General features: G+C 42.3%; 1 protein-coding gene across 4 annotated transcripts in view; it reads left to right on the top strand.

Annotated features, from left to right (window-relative positions):
- Positions 1-20281, top strand: part of ZNF527 (zinc finger protein 527) — an 83381-nt gene that overhangs the window by 19179 nt on the left and 43921 nt on the right. For 3 of the 4 annotated variants that reach the window (XM_084860842.1, XM_084860841.1, XM_084860840.1), the window contains one exon: positions 644-739. The exons of the other annotated variant lie outside the window; for it this stretch is intronic. In XM_084860842.1, coding sequence (XP_084716968.1) covers positions 667-739 — 73 coding nt within the window. In that variant the 5' untranslated portion in view covers positions 644-666. The remainder of the gene's footprint in view (positions 1-643; positions 740-20281) is intronic. 4 annotated transcript variants of the gene reach the window in all.

Raw genomic sequence — 20281 nt, 5'->3', positions numbered from 1 at the left:
TATCAGTATGGCATGGAAATTTGTTAAATTGCAAATTATGGGGTCTCATTCTAGGCTATGGAATAAAAAAACTCGGAATAAGCCCAGTAGTCTGGGTTTTTTGTTTTTGTTTTTTTTTTAAAAAAATATATATATTTTATTGATTTTTTTTTTACAGAGAAGAAGAGAGAGGGATAGAGAGTTGGAAACATCGATGAGAGAGAATCATCAATCAGCTGCCTCCTGCACTACTGGAGATGTTTCCCGCAACCAATGTACATGCCCCTGACCGGAATCGAACCTGGGACCCCTCAGTCTGCAGGCCAGTGCTCTATCCACTGAGCCAAACCGGTTTTGACTAGTCTGGGTTTTAATGAACCCTCCAAATTATTCTAATGCCCATGAAAGTTTGAGAACTATTGTGGTTTCTGATTCAATAAGTCTGGGTTTGGGACTGGGAATATGTATTTCTGATGTTACTAAGTGTTGGTTCTTTTGCTCTAGCACTTTGAGAACCTCTGCTATGGAAGAAGTTTCATCTTCATCTTACATTCTCTAGTCCTTTCTCTAGTATCCTTTCTTACCCAATGACCAAGAGATATGAGTTCTGGAACAGCTATAGCATATTCTGCCTCTCCCACTTTCATTTTTCTTCTGCATTCAGGACTCTCCATTTCCAAGCCCAACATGATCTTCTTATTGGAGCAAGGGAAGGAACCTTGGATAGTGGAGAAAGAGATGTCAAATGGTCAATATACAGGTGAGTGATGGGAACTGGGTAGGGCAGGCTTTTGTAAGGTTTCACTCCAAGTGGTCATTATCAGGCTGCCCTGGTTCCAGAAGAAAACTGAAATCTATTTAGCATGAACTTCCCTGAAACCTCACCTACACCTTGGCTTTTTCCTTCCTATATATGTTAAATTATATTCGCTCTAATACTTCTACCTATACCCTGAATTCAAGTTTTTCCCATCTCTTTTTTCCTATTTATAGTCAGAATTGTATACATTTATAGATTTATTTTCATGAAAGTTATTATCAAAGTTATATATGCACAGTATTTAAAGAGTCAAGGGGTTTTATAAGACTTATTCCTTTAAAAAAGACAGTCTCTTGCCCTGTTTCTCAGTTTCCCTAGAGGGATCCACTTTCTTTTATTTTGCAGTTTCTTTTGGTGTTTCCTATTTTGTGATTATTTTTTAAAGTTTAATCTTTATCAATATTTTCTCACCTAGAAAATAATAATTTAGTACTTTTTTATCCTGAATCCAACATATATGCACATGCGTGCACACACACACATCTCACTCTCACCAAAATCATAACTTTGGTTGAAATAAGTGTTTACATTACTATGAATTTTAAATGCTTGTCACAGCAGTGCTGTACATATAAAGATTACTTTTTTTCTGTAAACTTTTTTTTTTTTTTAAATCAATCTTTATTGTTCATATTACAAAGCTTCCTCATTTCTTCCCCCCTCCACCAGGTTCCCACTCCACCCTCCGCCCCCTCCCCATCCCCCATTGTCCTCATTCATAGGTGCACAGTTTATGTTCAGTCTCTTCCTCCCTCCCTTTCCCCGATAGTAAATCCCTTTTCAGATAGTAAATCTGTTACTTAGCATTTTCTCATATCAATAATACCTCCACATGCCCAATGATACACTTCACACAAAAGACATTTCCAAATAGGTCAACCAGCCTCATCCAGGCCCCACCCAAGGCACTCACAGATCAACACCCCAGCGCTATACTAACTCAACACATCCAGATCTAAGCCTTCATCACTTGATTCAGCAGACCCTCAAGTTCCCACAAAAGTTTCCAGCCATGTCTGAGAGGCAGCCGTGGACAGGGACAGGTGAGGAGCGAGCTGTTTCGGGTCTGGCTACTCCGGGCCTGGCCTCTGTTGCTCTGGTTCGTTCCACAACCAGCTGCTCCGGGTCTGGTCACTGCTGCTCCCTACCTAGTTGCTCTGGACTTGGCTGTTGCTGCTCCGAGCCTGGCCGCTCCCAGCCTGGATGCTCCGTGCTTGGCTACTGCTGTTCTGAGCCTGGCTGCTCCCAACCCGGCTGCTCTGGGCCTGGCTTCTCCGGGCCCGGCCACTCCGTGTCTGGGTGTTCCTGGACTGGCCACCCTGGGCTTGGCCGCCTCTGCCTCAGGCCTGGCTGCCACTGCCCCAGGTCTGGCTGCTCCAGTGCTGGCCGTTGATGTTCTTGTTCTGGCTGCTGCTGCTCTGGGGCCTGGCCACTGCTGCTCCGGGCCCAGCTGCCACTGCCTTGTGCCTGGCCACTCTAGGCCTGGTCGCCGCTGTTCCAACATTCTGTCCCTTTTTTCTTTTTTTTTTCTTTTATTAAAAAAAAACCAAACGCATTTATGTTGCAATGTTGGCTGGTGAGTTGAGTTCTGACTTAGTCTTTGATTTTTCAAGATCTTCTTTGTATTCTTTCTTAAGTAATTTTACTATCATTTGCTCTCACTTGATTTCTTCACATTGAGAACTTCTTTGGTTTCTTCCTCCTTGTCCTGGGAGCTCAGCAGGTTGGCCTGTGGCACCCCTTTGTTCTCCGCAGGCTCCTGCACTGCTTCAGCCTGTTACTGGGGTCGGCGCCACCCAGGAAGCAGCCCCCGTCCTTGGCTCCATTGCCCGCGCTTAGCAGTCGAAGGCTCAGGGGCACCCCCCCCCTGGGGCCCCGTCGCCCGGCTCCTTGCTGGCGCCCGGCTGGCCGGTGTCCGGCAGGGGCTCCTGCTCCTCGTCGAGTTCCTCCAGTCTGGAGCTTTCTTTCTCCCTCCCACTAGGGGAGTCCAGGATCAGAGCCAGCAGACTGTCCTCTGCGCGCAGTGTGTGCGACTCCCGGGGCTCGGCCTTTCGCCGGGCTCCCAGGACTCCACCTCACAGCCCCGTCTCCCCCTGCCCGAGCCTGGGTCCCCAGGGACTGGCCCAGACCTGGAGTTCGGGGCGGTCCGGACTGAGGCTCAGCGCCGCCGCCAGAGGCTTTGTTTCTTCTGGCTAGGGTAGGGTAATCCAGCATCAGAGTCAACATTCAGTCCTCTGCGCACAATGTGCGCGTGACTCCAGGGGGGCCCCCGCCTTTCGCCGTCCCCCGGGATTCCGCCTCACAGCCCCGTCTCCCTTGCCGGAGCCTGGGTTCCCAGGGTCTGGCCCATAACTTGGGGCTCAGCGCTGCCGGTTCGGGGGTTCAACCCAGGCTGGGGGTTCTATTTCCTTCCTGCTAGAGAATGCCAGGCAGCACCCAGCCCTCTCCTCCTCTCCGGCTGCGACCTCTCCGCGTGCGTGCGTGCGAGCATGCAGCATGTCTCCGTACCTTAGGCTTTTTTTCAGCTCCTCTGATTTTCCTTCTGGTTTTCTCCCTCCTTCCTATTGTAGAGTTTTCAGTCAGTCAACTACCTGTAGCTCTGGGCAATGTCCACTCTACATTTTAGTTGTATTCCATTGAAATTGTTGTGAGCTGCTGCGGCTAGGTGTCTACCCGAGCAGCCATCTTGGATCCTCCTCTGTAAACTTCTTAAAAAATAATTTTTTACTAGTATTTTACATGACAGTTAACATACAATATTATATTAGTTTCAGGTGATTAGATATTATACAACTTACTAAGTGATCATCCTATTAAGCTTCATATCATCTGACACCATACATAGTTATTAAAATACTAGAGGCCTGGTGCACAAAATTTGTGCACCGAGAATGGGGCCCTTAGCCCAATCCGGGATATCCCTCTCATAATCCTGTACCCCTGACTCCTAATTGCTTACTTGCCTGCCGGCGTGATCACCCCTCACTGCCTCTGCATTCTGGCCTTATCACCCCTAACTGCTCCCCCTTCTACCTCCTCCCTCCTCTTATCCCCCCCACCCCCCCGCCGGCCTGGTCGCCCACACAGCCTGCTGTTCAGTCGTTTGGTCGTCCCCCACTAACGCCCCCTGCTGGCCTGGTCATAGGCAGCCATCTTGTGAAGGCGTAAGGGTTAATTTGTATATTATCTCTTTATTATATAGGATTATTGACTATATTTCCTATGCTATACTTTATAACCCCATGACTATTCTGTAACTACCAATTTATACTTCTTAATCCCTTCACCTATTTCACCCATTTCCCAAACTCCCTTTCATCTGGAAAAATTCAATATGTATCAATGAGTCTGTTTTTGTTCTGCTTGTTGATTTGTTTGATTTTAGATTCAATTATTGATAGATATGTATTTATTGCCATTTTATTATTAATTTTTTTAAATCTCTTTTTCTTCTTCTCCTCCTCCTCCTTTTTCAAAAAAGATGCTCTAAAATTTCACATAATACTGATTTGGTGGTGATGAACTCTAGCTTTTTCTCGACTAGAAAGCCCTTTATCTGTCCTTGATTATAAATTATAGTTCTGCTGGGTAATCTTGGTTGTAGGTCCTTGTTTTTCATCACATTGAATATTTCTTGCCAGTCTCTTTTAGCCTGCAAAGTTTCTTTTGAGCAATCAACTGACAGTCTTATTGGATCTTCCTTATAGGTAACCAGTTGCTTTTGTCTTGTTGCTTTCATGGTTCTTTTTGTCTTTAAGTTTTTGCATTTTAATTATGATATATCTTGGTGAGGGCCTCTTTGGATTCATTTTGTTTTAGATTCTGCACATCCTGCACTTACTTGTATGTCTATTTCCTTTACCAGGTTAGGAAAGTTTTCTGTAATTTTTTCGAGTAGATTTTCCTTTTCTTGCTCTCCCTCTCTCCTTCTGGTGCTTTTATGATGCGAATGTTGGTATACTTGAGATTATCCCAGAGGTCCTTACACTATCCTCATTATTTTTTTTAATTCTTTTTGCTTTTCTGATTGGGTGTTTTTTGCTTCCTTATACTTCAAATCAATCATTTGATTCCTGGGTTCATCTACTTTACATACAATTAATTCCCTATAAATTATTTTTCATTTCAGGTAGTGTATCCTTCATTTCTGACTTTTTTTTTTTTTTTTTTTAATAGTTTCCATGTCCTATTTTATGCTAAATTCTTTTTATCTCCTTATAGCCAGTGTTTTAAACTCTGCATCTGGTAGATTTCTTGTCTCCATTTTGTTTAGTTCTTTTTTTGGAGTTTTGTTCTCCAGAAAACATATTTCTTTATCTCCTCATTTTGGCAGCCTTTCTTTGTTTCTATTTAGCATAGGTAGAGATGCTATATCTTCCAGGCTTGGTATAGTGGCCTAATTCAGTAGATGTCCTGTAGGGTCTAGTGGCACAGCCTTCCCATTTACCTGTGGTGGGCATTCCAGATGCTCCCTCTCCCCTCTGTGTATACCCTCATGTTGTAGTTGAGCCTTGATTGCTCTTGGTATGTGAATGGGAGGGATTTATCCTTAGGCCAATTGGCTACAAGGACTGGCTTTGACTACCATGGAGGATCAGTTGTGCTGGGGCCCACCCACTGCATGGAGCAGAACTCATGTCAGTGGGACCGTGGTGCCTATTGAGTCCTCCCCTTGAGTGTGTCCCTTGTGGTCTAAACCTGTCCACTGGGTGTACTGGCTAGGGCTCACCAGGAGATGCAGTCTGAGGTCACCTGCCACCTGTATTTTGAGCTATAAAATTATTTGCAGATGGATGCTACTTGTGCTGGGCTTGGAGGTGTCCAGGGGAAGCCAAGCTCTGAACCAACACAAGCTGCCACTAGTGCTAGGTCTGGGCCCCTAAGTGACATGTACGGAGCATGCTGAGGCCAGGTGCTGCTTGTTTGAGAGATTTTAGAAAAGTCTGAAGACAGGCCATTTGTATGGAAAAGCCACTGGAACAATTGCAAGTTAGGTGGGACAAGATCTCAGGTATCACAAGGGTAAGGCTACCTTTGTAGCCAGGTTAATGGATACTCAGATGTGGTGCTTGCCTGCTGGGTCGGTGAGGGGAGTGCTCATCAAAGGAACAATAGCCTCTATCAGCACTTCTGTCTGAGAGAAAGCTGCCCTTACAGTTCTTGTCCTGATACCAGCAATTCAGTTCATCCTTGTATGTCCCTGATGCTTTGGAGCTGCTGCACCAGTGCTAGAATTCAGAGAGAGTAAGTCTGAGTAAGTCCATGCATGGACCCTTTAAGAGGAACTGCCTGGGATGCCAGAAGTTACAATCCCCACTCAGCTACAATTCTCACTGATTTTATTTATTTATTATTATTATTTTTAAATATATATTTTATTGATTTTTCACAGAGAGGAAGAGAGAGGGATAGAGAGTCAGAAACATTGATGAGAGAGAATCATCAATCAGTTGCCTCTTGCACACCCTCTACTGGGGATGTGCCCGCAACCAAGGTACATGCCCTTGACCGGAATCAAACCCGGGACCCTTCAGTCTGCAGGCCGACGCTCTATCCACTGAGCCAAACTGGTTTCGGCAGATTTTATGGGGAAATTTCTTCCTGGCACTAGAACCCAGGAAGAGCAGAAAAGCCTGATGTTGGACTGGGACCCCTTGCTCTTCAGGGGAGACTTCTGCAATTGAGATATTCCTCCTGATTTTTATCTGCTACATATACATGTGGGACCAGCCCCTTGCATCTCCATCCCTTCTACCAATTTTGATGTGGCATCTTCTTTATATCCTTAGCTATAGGATTTCTGTTATAGCTGGGATTTGGGTGTTAAGAATGATGGTTGTTCTTTAGTTTAGTTGTAATTTTGACGTGGTTGTGAGAGGATGTAAGTACTGCATTTAATTACACCGCCACTTTGACCAGGCTTCTATATAACTTTTTATTGTGCCTGCAGTTAATAAATGTCCAGGGGCCTTTTATATTTGTTTTTTTGCTTAATTTAAGACACTCAGACACATTAGGTGATCTGCTGATTTCATCATGTAGGAGAAATTCTCAGAATCTTTATATATATCTTACTGAACAAATGGATCATTATATCTGCAGTTATTGAATCTGGTTTATTCTGATCTTTTCTCAGCCTTGATTGCTGTTGGTATGTGAATGGGAGGGATTTATCCAATGTGTAAAAAATGCATTACACATTATATTGATGTGAATTGCATTTTTTAAAAGAGTGCCACAAAAATAATGTTGTATTCCTCTCAGGGTATCGTAATGTTGATATGTCTTGTTATGTATGGATGATGTTGACGATGATTAGTGGGTGAAAGTGGTGTCTGCCTCATTTCTCCATTGTAAGGTTACAGATTTTCTATTGTAATTTATAAATATGTTGGGGGAGATACTGTGAAACTATTCTGATTCTTCTAAAACTTTTGTTAACTAATTTTAGCCTCCATTGGCTTAATGAATCTTATCTGCAACAGTTATTACTGTCCTGACCTAATGATTTTTTCCACTTCCCTCTTATATTAATTAGGATTGTTCTGTAGGGAAGAGCTGTTTCTTCTATCCCATTTTATTATATATTCAATTATTTCTTTATGTGTATGGAATCATGGATTTTTATTTTTTCTGAAGTAAATCCAATGAATCATTATTTAGTTGCTAAAATTGTTCTGGGTTCGCTATTTGGCATCTCCTTCAAATTAGTTTCTTTAAAATTTTAACATGTTCCCATCATTTTTGAGCACTTCTTTTTCAATTCCAGGTGTTCCAACTTCCTCTTATTTTACTTACCCCAGCCTTGAATCAACCACTTTCCAAAGAGTCCTGGTTCCTTTTTTATTTATTGGAAATAATTAGAAATGAAGGTCTGGCCATTAAGTGTGCTCAGTGCTACTGGGATGTCATTACTTCTAAGCCCTCACCACAGATTGAACATACTGTATATACACACACATATAGACATATATATTCATCTATGTTTTTGCCTCTATCTTTTTATATTTTAAACTATCTATTTATATATTGATATAATGATTCTAGTCCTGCTTCATAGTGTTTATTGTAGCCTTCTTCTTTTACTTATTTGTAATTTATTTTTATGACAATGAGAAACAATGTATTTACTTATTTGCTCAATTTTAATATTTACATGAAGTCAGTTTCAGAATTTCCTATTTATTTCTCTTTGAGTAACAAATTTACCAACTAGATTACACTATTTTTATATGGTTCTTTTTAGTTTCTTTAATCTTACAGTATTTAGTCAATGTACTATATTTCAAAGTTACTTAGGTTAGTTTTTTTTGGTTTTTTTTTTTGGTTTCCTTGTTACTGTTTGTATTCTAATTTTGATTCCTACCACATCCTCTTTGGTTTTAATTGGAGTGTTTTATTTATTTGTTTATTTTTGATCTCTGAAGTATCACTGTGCTATGACAAATAAAATCAGAGCTCTTTAAGAATGTATCTTCAGAAATTTGTTGCTCCCTTCTCATCCCTACTATCCTATTTTCATTCCCTACTTCTTTGTACCCCTTTCTTACTCATCCCTTGTAGATTACCAGTCTCTTTATTTTTGGGATTGTTCTCTTTATGTTTCTTTTGCACAAATGAGCAGATACATATGTAGTTTCTTATATCTCCTTGTTTGCTACAATGAAAAGTTACATACCTTAGAGTATCTGCATTTTGTTTTTTTTTTACTTAACTATATGTTAGAGGTTATCTCTGTACTCCTGACTCTTGTCTTCCTTGTAGGAAAGAATTCAAACCAATGCCAAATAGCAGCAAAGCATGCTAGTTTATTTGTAAGAAAAGGAAATATACTCAGATATAGTTCCAGCTTAGCTGGCCAAACTCTAACCAAGTGCCCTGCTTATTTGGACCTTTGAAATTTTATACTCGAGCTGGGTTGTGAAAAAAATACATACAAAAAAACCTCCTCAGGTTTCAAGTTGGCCCCACCCAGATATTAAGCTATCTGTTAGACTACATCCTGGAGGAGGTTTTAAGTCTCCCCTTCCTCACTCTTGGGTTGGCTAACTCTTGGTTAATTTTTGTTTGCCATGTCTCTTATGTTGTCCCATAGAGCTTAACTATTCTGATTCATGGCTATCCAGCTACCTACTCTAACATTCCCCTCATTAATTGATATAGACCAAATTCGCTTGGGAAGTAGAGAGATACAGTTCTGGCTTCTGAATCTACTTCCTGCTGAATTTGGACTTAGAACTAACTGTATTTGCCCAACATCCTTAGCTCTCTGTCCAGGGTGGCTAAATTGGGGTAGAGTGGAAATTCTGTGCAGCTTCTTCTAATAGATTTTGATGTATAGGCTGATAGCCTTGTTGAGTCATTATTTGTAGATGTATTGCTGTATATAGGAGGAATAAAAGCCGTTAGTTTGTATCCAACATCCCAGGATTTCTTTGTTGCCATCATCACCCTGTTTCTCCAGTAATTGGAACCATTAGCATTCTTTTCATAGTCCACATCCTAGTAAGCTACAAGTGATTTCTTTCTTTTATTATTATTTTATTTTTTATTTTTAATATAATAAATCTTTATTGTTCAGATTATTACAAATGTTCCCCCTTTATCTCCCCTATAGCTCCCCTCCATCTGATTCCCCACCCCACCTCATGCCCTTACCCCTCCCCCCCCATCTTCATCCATAGGTGTAAGATTTTTGTCCAATCTCTTCCCGTACCCCTCAAACACCCCCCCGCCTCCCGAGAATTGTCAGTCCATTCCATTTCTATAACCCTGATTCTATTATATTCACCAGTCCATTCTGTTCTTCAGATTTTTTATTCACTTGATTTTTAGATTCACTTGTTGGTAGGTATATACTTGATATCTTTTTTGTTCATACTTTTTACCTTTGTCTTCTTCTTCTTCCTCTTCTTTTTTAAAATATATTTTATTGTTTTTTTACAGAGAGGAAGAGAAAGGGATAGAGAGTTAGAAACAACGATGAGAGAAGATCATCAATCAGCTGCCTCTTGCACACCCCCTACTGGGGATGTGCTCGCAACCAAGGTACATGCCCTTGACGAATCGAACCTGGGACCTTTCAGTCTGCAGGCCAATGCTCTATCCACTGAGCCAATCCGGTATCGGCCTTCTTCCTCTTCTTAAAGAATACCCTTCAGCGTTTCATGTAATCTCTTGCCTTCTAGCTTCTGTCTTTTGGCCTTGGCATTTTAATTATGGTGGTGATGAACTCCTTTAGCTTTTTGGTGGTGATGAACTCCTTTAGCTTTTTCTTATCGGTGAAGCTCTTCATCTGACTTTCAATTCTGAATGATAGCTTGGTTGGGTAGAGTAATCTTGATGTAGGTTCTTGCTTTCATCACTTTGAATATATTTTGCCACTCCCTTTTGGCCTGCATAGTTTCTGTTGAGAAATCAGCTGACAGTCTTATGGGTACTCCCTTGTAGGTAACTGTTTTTCTCTTGCTGCTTTCAAGATTCTCTCTTTGTCTTTTGGCCTTGGCATTTTAATTATGATGTGTCTTGATGTGGTCCTCTTTGGATTCCTCCTGTTTGGGGTTCTGTGTGCTTCCTGAACTGGTAAGTCTATTTCTTTCACTAGGTAGGGAAAGTTTTCTGTCATTATTTCTTTCAATAGGCCTTCAATATTCTGCTCTCTCTCTTCTTCTGGCACCCCAAAAATTTGGATGTTGGTACACTTAAAGCCATCCCAGAGGCTTCTTACAGTATCCTCACACTTTTGGTTTCTTCTTTCTTTCTGCCCTTCTGGTTGGGTATTTTTTGTTTCCTCATATTCCAGATATTTGGTTGACTCTTAAGTTATGTTGATCTAGAGTTCAGCTTCTATATATTCTTTTTTTAAAAAAATTTTTTTTAAATAAAATTTTATTGTTCATATTATTACAAATGTTCCTTCCACCCTCTCTCCTCCATTGCTCTCCTCCATCAGGTTCCCACCCCACCCTCTGCCCTTTCCCCACTCCCCATTGTCCTCATCCATAAGTGCACAGTTTATGTTCAGTCTCTTCCCACATCCCCCTCTCCCCTTTTCCCTAAGAATCATCAGTTCACTCCCCTTCCATACCTCTGATTTTATTATGTTCAACAGTTAATATTGTTCATAAGATTTTTTTTTAATTTCCTTGTTTTTTAGAATCACTTGTTGATAGTTACGTATTTGTTGTTCATAATTTTTATCTTTATTTACTTTCTCTTCTGAAAGAACCCCCTTCAGCAATTCATATAATTCTGGTTTGGTGTTGATGAACTCCTTTAGCTTTTTTTTTTATTAGTGAAGCTCTTTATCTGACCTTCGATTCTGAGTGATAGCTTTGCTGGATAAATCATCTTTGGCTGTAGGTTCTTACTATTCATCACCTTGAATATTTCTTGCCATTCCCGTCTGGCCTGCATGGTTTCTGTTGAGAAGTCAGCTGACAATCGTATAGGTGCTCCTTTATAGGTAACTACCTTCTTTGCTCTTGCTGCTTTTAATATTCTCTCTTTGTCTTTTGCTCTTGGAATTTTAATTATGATGTGTCTTGGTGTGGTCCTCTTTGGATTCCTTTTGTTTGGAGTTCTGTGTGCTTCCTGGATTTGTGGGCCTAATTCTTTCACCAGGTGGGGGAAGTTTTCTGTCACTATTTCTTTCAGTATGTTTTTGGTATCTTGCTCTCTCTCATCTTCTGGGATCCCCATAATTCTGATGTTGGTTCGCTTGAAGTTGTCCCAGAGGTTTCTTACATTATCTTCAATTTTTTGTATGCTCTTGCCTTCTAGCTTCTGGGGAGGAGTGTCTTCTGGCTCTTTATGTTCCAACTCTTTGACTTGATTCTTGTGATCTTCCATTCTGTTTTTAGGACTCTCTATAATATTTTTTTATTTCAGTCAATGTATTCTTTATTTCTTGTTGATTCCTTATTAATTCTAGTTGATCCCTTTTCATATCCTCATAGGTCTTATCCATCTTTTCTAGGAAATTCTTGAAAAACCTTATAAGCGTAGATTTGAACTCTATATCCTGTCACTTTTTGTCCTCCATTTCTTTCATTTGTGATCTATTTCGTCTCCGCATTTTCGCAGCTTTCCTGACAGGGCGGGGTTTCAGGGTGGAGCCTACAGCTTTGGCTTCCCTCATCCCCGCCCTATGCGGGTCCTTCAGTACTCGTGGCAAACGCCTCTGAGAGAAAGGTGCCCTCGATTTTCGCCTGCCGCCAAACACTCTAGGCTCTCCCCAATGAGCCCAGTATTGGGGTTCAGTTCAGTTGGAAGTGGAGTTGGAGGTGGCGTTCAGAGCAGACTGGAGCCCCTGTCTCCTTCCCGCCAGGGCAATCCTGCAGCACAACCAACTGTCCCTTCTCTGCGCGCAATGTGCGCGTCGCCGGGACCTCCTTTCTCCGCTCCCCTGGAGTTCCGCCTTACAGCCCAGCTTCATCTGGATGAGCCTGGGTCCCTGGGGTCTGGCCTAGAACTGGGGTTCAGAACAGTAGGAACTGGAGCCCAGCACAGTTGGAGCTTTTATCTCCTTCCCGCTAGGGAACGCCAGCCAGGCACTCAGCCGCCCTCCTCTCCGGCTCCGTCCTCTCCGTGTGCGCTGCGTGTCTCCATACCTTAGGCTTTTACAGCTCCTCCGCGCTTCCTTCTGGTTTTCACCTTGCTTCTCGTTGTAGAATTTCCAGTCAGTCGACTTTCCTGTAGTTCTGGGTAATGTCCATTTTATATTTTAGTTGTATTTTATTGAAATTGTTGTGTGCGGCTGAGGTTAGGTGTTTACCTGTGCAGCCATCTTGGATTCTTTCCAATGTGGTCTATTCTTATTCAAGAACTGCCTATTACTATTTGTAATGCTTCAAACAATAAAAAAATAAAAATAAAATTTAAAAAAGAACTGCCTATTATCATGGAAAGATTAACAACCTTGTTGCCCAAACAATGATGTCCTGCCCCAGCCCTCATTGCCTACTTTTTCATGCCTGAATTTCCTGCTACTCCAGTGAACACATGAATGATTAGAAAGTGCAACAGAATTATTGCTGAAAGGAGGAAAGTTTTAGTGATCTGGATAAGAAATCCAACCAGCCAAAACGTTTCCTTAAGCCAGAACCTAATCCAGAGAAAAGCTCTAACTCCTCATTTCAGGTGTTTACCTGTCAGCCACCTTGAAACCGCCCCCCCCCCCCTTCTATATATTCTTTATTTCAGACAGTGTATGCTTTATTTCTGACTGTTTTTTTTCCTTTTTTTTTTTTTTTTTTTTTGGGGGGCATTCTCATTAAGGTTCTTGAAAGTCTCCTCAAGTTTCTCAGCGGTTTTTAAAAGATTCTTGAGTAACCTTATAAATGTGATTCTGAACTCTGTGTTGTCTACTACAATAGTTTACTTTCCTCCATCTCTCACATTTGAGACATGCTTCTGTGTCTCTGCATTTTGGCTGCTTCCCTGTATTGATAGAGTGGGTTTGTGTGGTAGGTGACCTATAGGGACCAGTACTCAGCTTCCCCAGTCACCCAAGGTGGTTGCTCTTGGTACACCCTTTGTGGGCTGAGTGCAAAGTCTTGGTGTAGTTAAGCCTTGACTGCTGTTGTGCACTGGGAGGAATTGACCTCCAGGCCAATTGGCTGTAAGGATCCACTGTGTCTATAATGGAAGAACTGCTCTGCTGGAGACACGCTTATGGTGCAGGCCTTGTTTCAGTAGGGCTTTTGTACTCACTGAGTCTGCCTCCGAATGTGTCACTTATGGATGTGAGGGGTTGAAATCTGGTGTCTCACACTGACCACTTTGTACAATGGCTTTTGGATCTCCAATGGGGTGCAGTTCAGCTATTGTCTGAGGCCACCCTGCAGGAGCTACAGCAAGAACCACAGTCCTCTTCTCCCTGCTTGGAGCTTGGAGGCTTTGGATCTGTCTACACCAGGTTGCAAGTTTGCTTGGTTAAACTGCAATAGAGAAGGCCATTCATATGCTTGGAACTTGGGTGTGTTTTTAGATTGTGTGGGCTGGAGTCTCAGGGCATCACTAGGCTAGGGCATGGCAAACAGCATTGGCTGCCAGTCTGTTGTTTCTGCCTCTCTGACTGCGTCCCCATGTCTTGCGCCCCAGCACAACAAACAATTATTCTTGCTCGCAGCTCTGCAAGCAAGCCACCCTCACTTTCAGACCCAATGGCAGACAGTGCAGTTTCTCTCCAGAAACTGGATTTTAAAGAGATTGAGAGCTTGTCTCTCTTCAGGTTGAAGAAAGCAACACCCACCGCCAGCCAGGATTCACTGCCAGCCCGTATTGCACGCTTGCCCTCGTACCTCAGTTTTTCAACACGTGTGCCCTGAATATTCTTTTCTCTTTCAGTCTAGTTGTAGAGCTTCCACTCAGCCAGCTTTCCCATGGTTCTGGGTGATAGACGTTTTGTCTTTTAGTTGTAGTTTTGAAATCATTGTGCACAGCAGCCGTTTAGATGTTTACCTATGCTGCCATCTTGGATCATCCCACAAATGATTTCTTGAATAAATAAAAAATAGCTGTTGTTTCTCCAGTTTATGCCTAAGGCACCAGTTAAGTTCAGAGGCAGAAAAGATCAAAACAAGCTTAAAATGAAGTACCTTGAGGTGCATAGATAAATGAGCAAATAAGGAAAGAATAGGAGTATTACAAGGGGATTTGGAAGGAATTAAGAGGCCACATTTGAGGAATTTGGATATGGTTTCCTGTGAGCCCTCTTTCGCTTCAGAGTTAATTGGATATTGTTTTTTTATGTGGAAATTTTGTAGGATTTTTAATTCAGTCATTGTTGGTTTATCATATTTTGTTTGTCTAAGGACTCCCATTGCCTATACAAGGGTCAATTTCCAATGTTTTCCTGTGTCTAAAGCAATTCTCCCATTTGTTAGCATATAGTACCATTATTTGAATTAAGTCCTCCTGACTGGAAAAGATAATTTGAGTTTTGAATTGAGTTTTGATCTTACTTAAGACAAATTCGTGCACAGGTGGTATCCAGCCAGTCCGCCTTGATGGGGGGAAATCAAGGGGTCAGACCAGTGGGAGGGGGAAGGATGTGGGAGGTTGGCCAGCCTGCCCACCCATGATTGGGGGAGGGGTCTTAGGTGATTGGTCACTGGCTCCATCCTCAATTGGGGCCTGATCGGGTGCTGGGCTGGCCTGGGGAAAGAGCCATAGGTAGTTAGGGAGGGCCGATTGGGACCCTGATTGGGCCAGTTGGCCACTGCAGTGCACATCATAGCGACCAGTCATTCTGGTCAGTCGTTCACTCGGCTTTTACGTATATATATATATATATATATATATATATATATATATATATACACACACACACACACACACACACACACACACACACACACTAAAGGCCCACTGTCCACTGTATGAAATTCATGCACAGGGGCAGGGGAAGAGGGGGTGGTGGTATCCCAGCCTGCACCCTCTCCAATCCATATAAACGGGCAGTCGGACATCCCTCTCACAGTCCAAGACTGCTGGCTCCCAACTGCTCGCTTCCCTGCCTTCCTGATTGCCCCTAACCACTAAAGCCTGCCAGCCTGATCACCCCCTAACTACTCCCATGCCAGCCTGATTGATGTCTCACTGCTCCCCTGTCAGCCCATTTGCCCCCAACTGCCCTCCCTTGCAGGCCTGGTCCATCCCCATCTGCCCTTCCCTGCTGGCCTGATTGCCCACAACTTCCCTCCATTGCAGGCCTGGTGGCCATCTTGTGGTGGCCATCTTGTGTCCACATGGGGGCAGGATCTTTGACTACATGGGGGCAGCCATTTTGTATGTTGGAGTGATGGTCAATCTGCATATTACTCTTTTATTAGATAGGATAGATGTCTCTCTCCAATAAGGGAGTGGGACATTTATGTATTATAAGAAAAAAGTGTGCAAATGTGGTATACCAGCTCCCTAGAGGCAATTCAAAAAAGGAGTAAAGTGTCTTGTGGTTGGTTTTCCCTTCACTCCCATTATCTGACTAGTTTTTGTGGAGAGTATGCTAGAATAGGAAGTTAGCACTGAGTGAGAACCTCCTGTATCAATAAGAAATTTACCCTTTTCTCCATCCTGGTAGACTTACCCTTTTCTCTATCCTGGTAATGTTGATGATCTTGGTGGGAGTTGATGTAGATTGAGGGTCTCATCAGTTCAGTGCCATTTTCTAACCCTTTGGGAAGTCCTGTTTCCAATAACCAAATTTGTGACATATGGGGCAGGGCTTGTTAGGGCCCTTCTTAGGGCTTTTTTGCTTCCAGTTCCCAGGCTGCCCACTTTTGTGGCAATTACCAGGAGAGCCATTTTGGGATCACCCTTGGCCCAATACTTGATGGGACTTTCCCTAGTGTGGCTGATATCCCTGTAATGGAGCTAACAACTGTGTCTGCCTCTTCTTGCATTGTTCCTTTGTTCAGAGCCTCTCCTACTCTTTTTAGTCTCAATTATAAAAGACCATGTTGAATGTAGTTAACATGTGAAGTGGAAGTACCCATGCCCAATTTTTGAAATTTCTTGCATATGTCAGGAGCTGATTGGTTTATAAATTTGTTGTTGAGCAGAATGGCTCCTGCAGGTTCAGTGGGGTTTAAATAGGTAAATTTATTTTATTTATTTATTTATTTTTCATTTATTTATTTATTTATTTTTAAATAAGTTTTTATTGTTCATATTATTACAAATGTTCCTTCCCCCCACCCTCACCATTGCTCTCCTCCACCAGGTTCCCCCCCCACCCTTTGCCCTTACCCCACTCCCCATTGTCCTCATCCATAGATGCACAGTTTATGTTCAGTCTCTTCCCACATCCCCCTCTCCCCTTTTTCCCAAGAATCGTCAGTTCACTCCCCTTCCATACCTCTGATTCTATTATATTCAACAGTTAATATTGTTCATAAGATTTTTTTAATTTCCTTGGTTTTTAGATTCACTTGTTGATAGTTACGTATTTGTTGCTCATAATTTTTATCTTTATTTACTTTCTCTTCTGAAAGAACCCCCTTCAGCAATTCATATAATTCTGGTTTGGTGTTGATGAACTCCTTTAGCTTTTTTTTTTATTAGTGAAGCTCTTTATCTGACCTTCGATTCTGAGTGATAGCTTTGCTGGATAAATCATCTTTGGCTGTAGGTTCTTACTATTCATCACCTTGAATATTTCTTGCCATTCCCGTCTGGCCTGCATGGTTTCTGTTGAGAAGTCAGCTGACAATCGTATAGGTGCTCCTTTATAGGTAACTACCTTCTTTGCTCTTGCTGCTTTTAATATTCTCTCTTTGTCTTTTGCTCTTGGAATTTTAATTATGATGTGTCTTGGTGTGGTCCTCTTTGGATTCCTTTTGTTTGGAGTTCTGTGTGCTTCCTGGACTTGTAAGTCTAATTCTTTCACCAGGTGGGGTAAGTTTTCTGTCACTATTTCTTTCAGTATGTTTTTGGTATCTTGCTCTCTCTCATCTTCTGGGATCCCCATAATTCTGATGTTGGTTTGCTTGAAGTTGTCCCAGAGGTTTCTTACATTATCTTCAATTTTCTGGATTCTCTTGCCTTCTAGCTTCTGGGGAGGAGTGTCTTCTGGCTCTTTATGTTCCAACTCTTTGACTTGATTCTTGCGATCTTCCATTCTGTTTTTAGGACTCTGTATAATATTTTTTTATTTCAGTCAATGTATTCTTTATTTCTTGTTGATTCCTTATTAATTCTAGTTGATCCCTTTTCATATCCTCATAGGTCTTATCCATCTTTTCTAGGAAATTCTTGAAAAACCTTATAAGCGTAGATTTGAACTCTATATCCAGTAGCTTTTTGTCCTCCATTTCTTTCATTTGTGATCTATTTCGTTTTCGCATTTCGCATTTACAGATGGAACGGGATTTCAGGGTGGAGCTTACAGCCTTGGCTTCCGTCAGCCCCGCCCTATGTGGCTCCTGCGTCTCAGGGTCCTTCAGTACTCACTGCAAAGTGCCTCTGAGAGATAGGTGCCCTCGATTTTCGCCTGCTGCCAAACAGTCTATGCTCTCCCCCAATGAGCCCAGTATTGGGGTTCAGTTCAATTGGAAGTGGAGTTGGAGGTGGCGTTCAGAGCAGACTGGAGCCCCTGTCTCCTTCCAGCCAGGGCAATCCCACGGCACAGCTGACCGTCCCTTCTCTGCGTGCAATGTGCGCGCCTCCGGGACCTCCTTTCGCCACTCCCCTGGGGTTCCGCCTTACAGCCCAGCTCCCTGTGGATGAGCCTGGGTCCCCGGGGTCTGGCCTAGAACTGGGGTTCAGAGCAGTGACAACTGGGGCCTAACACAGTTGGAGTTTTATCTCCTTCCCACTAGGGAATGCCAGCCAGGCACTCGGCCTCCCTCCTCTCTGGCTCCGTCCTCTCCGTGCGCCGTGTGTCTCCGTACCTTGGGCTTTTACAGCTCCTCCGCGCTTCCTTTTGGTTTTCTCCTTGCTTCTCGTTGTAGAATTTCCAGTCAGTCGACTTTCCTGTAGTTCTGGGTAATGTCCATTTTATATTGTATTTTAGTTGTATTTTATTGAAATTGTGTGCGACTGCGGTTAGGTGTTTACCTGGGCGCAGCCATCTTGGATCTCCTCTAAATAGGTAAATTTAATGATTGCTTCTCTCAGCCTTTCTAGGAAGGTATAAGGTTTCCCTATCGTCCCTGGTGGCTAATTTGTTGTAGTTGACTTTTTTTTGGTGGGGGGAGAGGGACTTGTTATATAAGCAATGAATCATATGATCTCAGTACTATCTGCATGATTGAGAATTTTAGTCCCTGTTTGGATCGTCTATGGCAGTGGTCAGCAAACTCATAAGTCAAAAGAGCCAAATATCAATAGTACTATTGAAATTTCTTTTGAAAGTTAAATTTTTTAAACTTAAACTATATAGGTAGGTACATTGTTATTAACTTAATTAGGGTACTCTTAACCTGGCCTTTGCTAAAAACTCAAGGGGCCAAAGAGCCACATGTGGCTCACGAGCCACAGTTTACCGGCCACTGATCTATGGGAATGGCCCTACCTCCCCAGGGATATTGGCGATTTTGGACATTTAGCTTATTAGCATATTCTCATTCCATTCAGTTGAGGACATAGCTTCCTATAGAAGAAGGCTTAGATCCCTCCCAAGTTATGTCAAAAGTTGATATAACTTTTCTCCATTCATTTATAAATTTGTCAGGATTATCAGTGACACTTCCTACTTTGTCTTTTATATTTATTAGGTACTACATAGAAAATGGAACTAGTATCTTAGTGATACCCTGTAGTCCTGCTGCCTCTTGTAATGGGACAAAAGACATTTAACTAGGATTCCATGGTATGAGGAGCTGGGCCCCCGAAAGAGGAGTATGGTGTTGGTTCAGGAGTCATTGCCTATGTGACTTCTGGTGATGTTATTTCTTTCTCTAAGTGGGTTTTAAGAACATCGGTAATTTCAGTAAGTATTGCAGGATCTATCTTGCAGCCCTTGCATAAATTTAGGTCATTCCTTAAGGCCTTAAAGACCTGGACAAAAGAAACCTCTGTCCAATTTGTCAGTGACAAAATTGGTTAATTTATAAGATTGTATTAAAATTCAGCTTGCCATTCTTGGGCCATATCTCTTGATCCTCCAGTTTGTATTGGAGCCAACCCATATTATAGAAAAATATTAATCTCTTTTACTTTAAAATCTGGGGGGGGGGGGTCATATTTATTCCAGTTCTTTTAAGATGCATCCCTGGTGCAAATCTTGGGGAATAGATGAAAGGCCTTAAGGAATGACCTAAATTTATGCAAAGGCTTCAAGGTAGATCCTGCAATACTTGCTGAAATTACCCATGTTCATCATCTGTAAAAGAATAGAGGAGAAAAGTGCTAGCGAATGTTCATGTATCCCCTAACATATCCTTACCTTTACCCTGCTGAGGAGTAGGCATCCCAAACTCCTAGTCTCCCTGGGCCTTGGATTAGCTGGCCTTAGCACATGCTCCACCTCCAGCCCATTTCTCCTTAGCATGGGGATATTCTCTGTCCTACATGTTGTTGACAGAATCACGTGACTTCTGTGGGATTTGTTCCTCTTAGATGCACCCCATTGTGTCTTATTTTCTTAAATTCCCAATTATGGCACCTATAGCTCTGCCATTGCCCTTGGCCTTTTAAAATTAAAGGTGGTGAATTGGGCCAGTTTACCCAGTGAAGAAATTCTCCCTATGTCTCATGTCATCTTAAAATGGAAAGAAAAACTATGAAGCCAATATTGTTGATTGTATGAGTGGTAAATTTGTCATCCAAAATAGCTTTCTAGCCCCCCTGGCATCCCCTCTCTCAGCTTCTGCAGGTTCATGTATATTAAATGATGAAAGAAGTATGGAAGTCGACTTCCACTCAAGAGTAAAGTAGAATTCAGGACCCAGGGTTAGGTTTCCCTAAAAGTACAGAGAAGACATTCCTTGCTATGTCTATTATCTTTTTCTAAATACCTAGAACATTTTGTGAAAG

This window comes from Pipistrellus hanaki, assembly GCF_964339955.1.
Source record: "Pipistrellus hanaki genome assembly, chromosome: 15".
NCBI lineage: Eukaryota > Metazoa > Chordata > Mammalia > Chiroptera > Vespertilionidae > Pipistrellus > Pipistrellus hanaki.
This window is presented reverse-complemented; position numbering and strand designations above follow the sequence as displayed.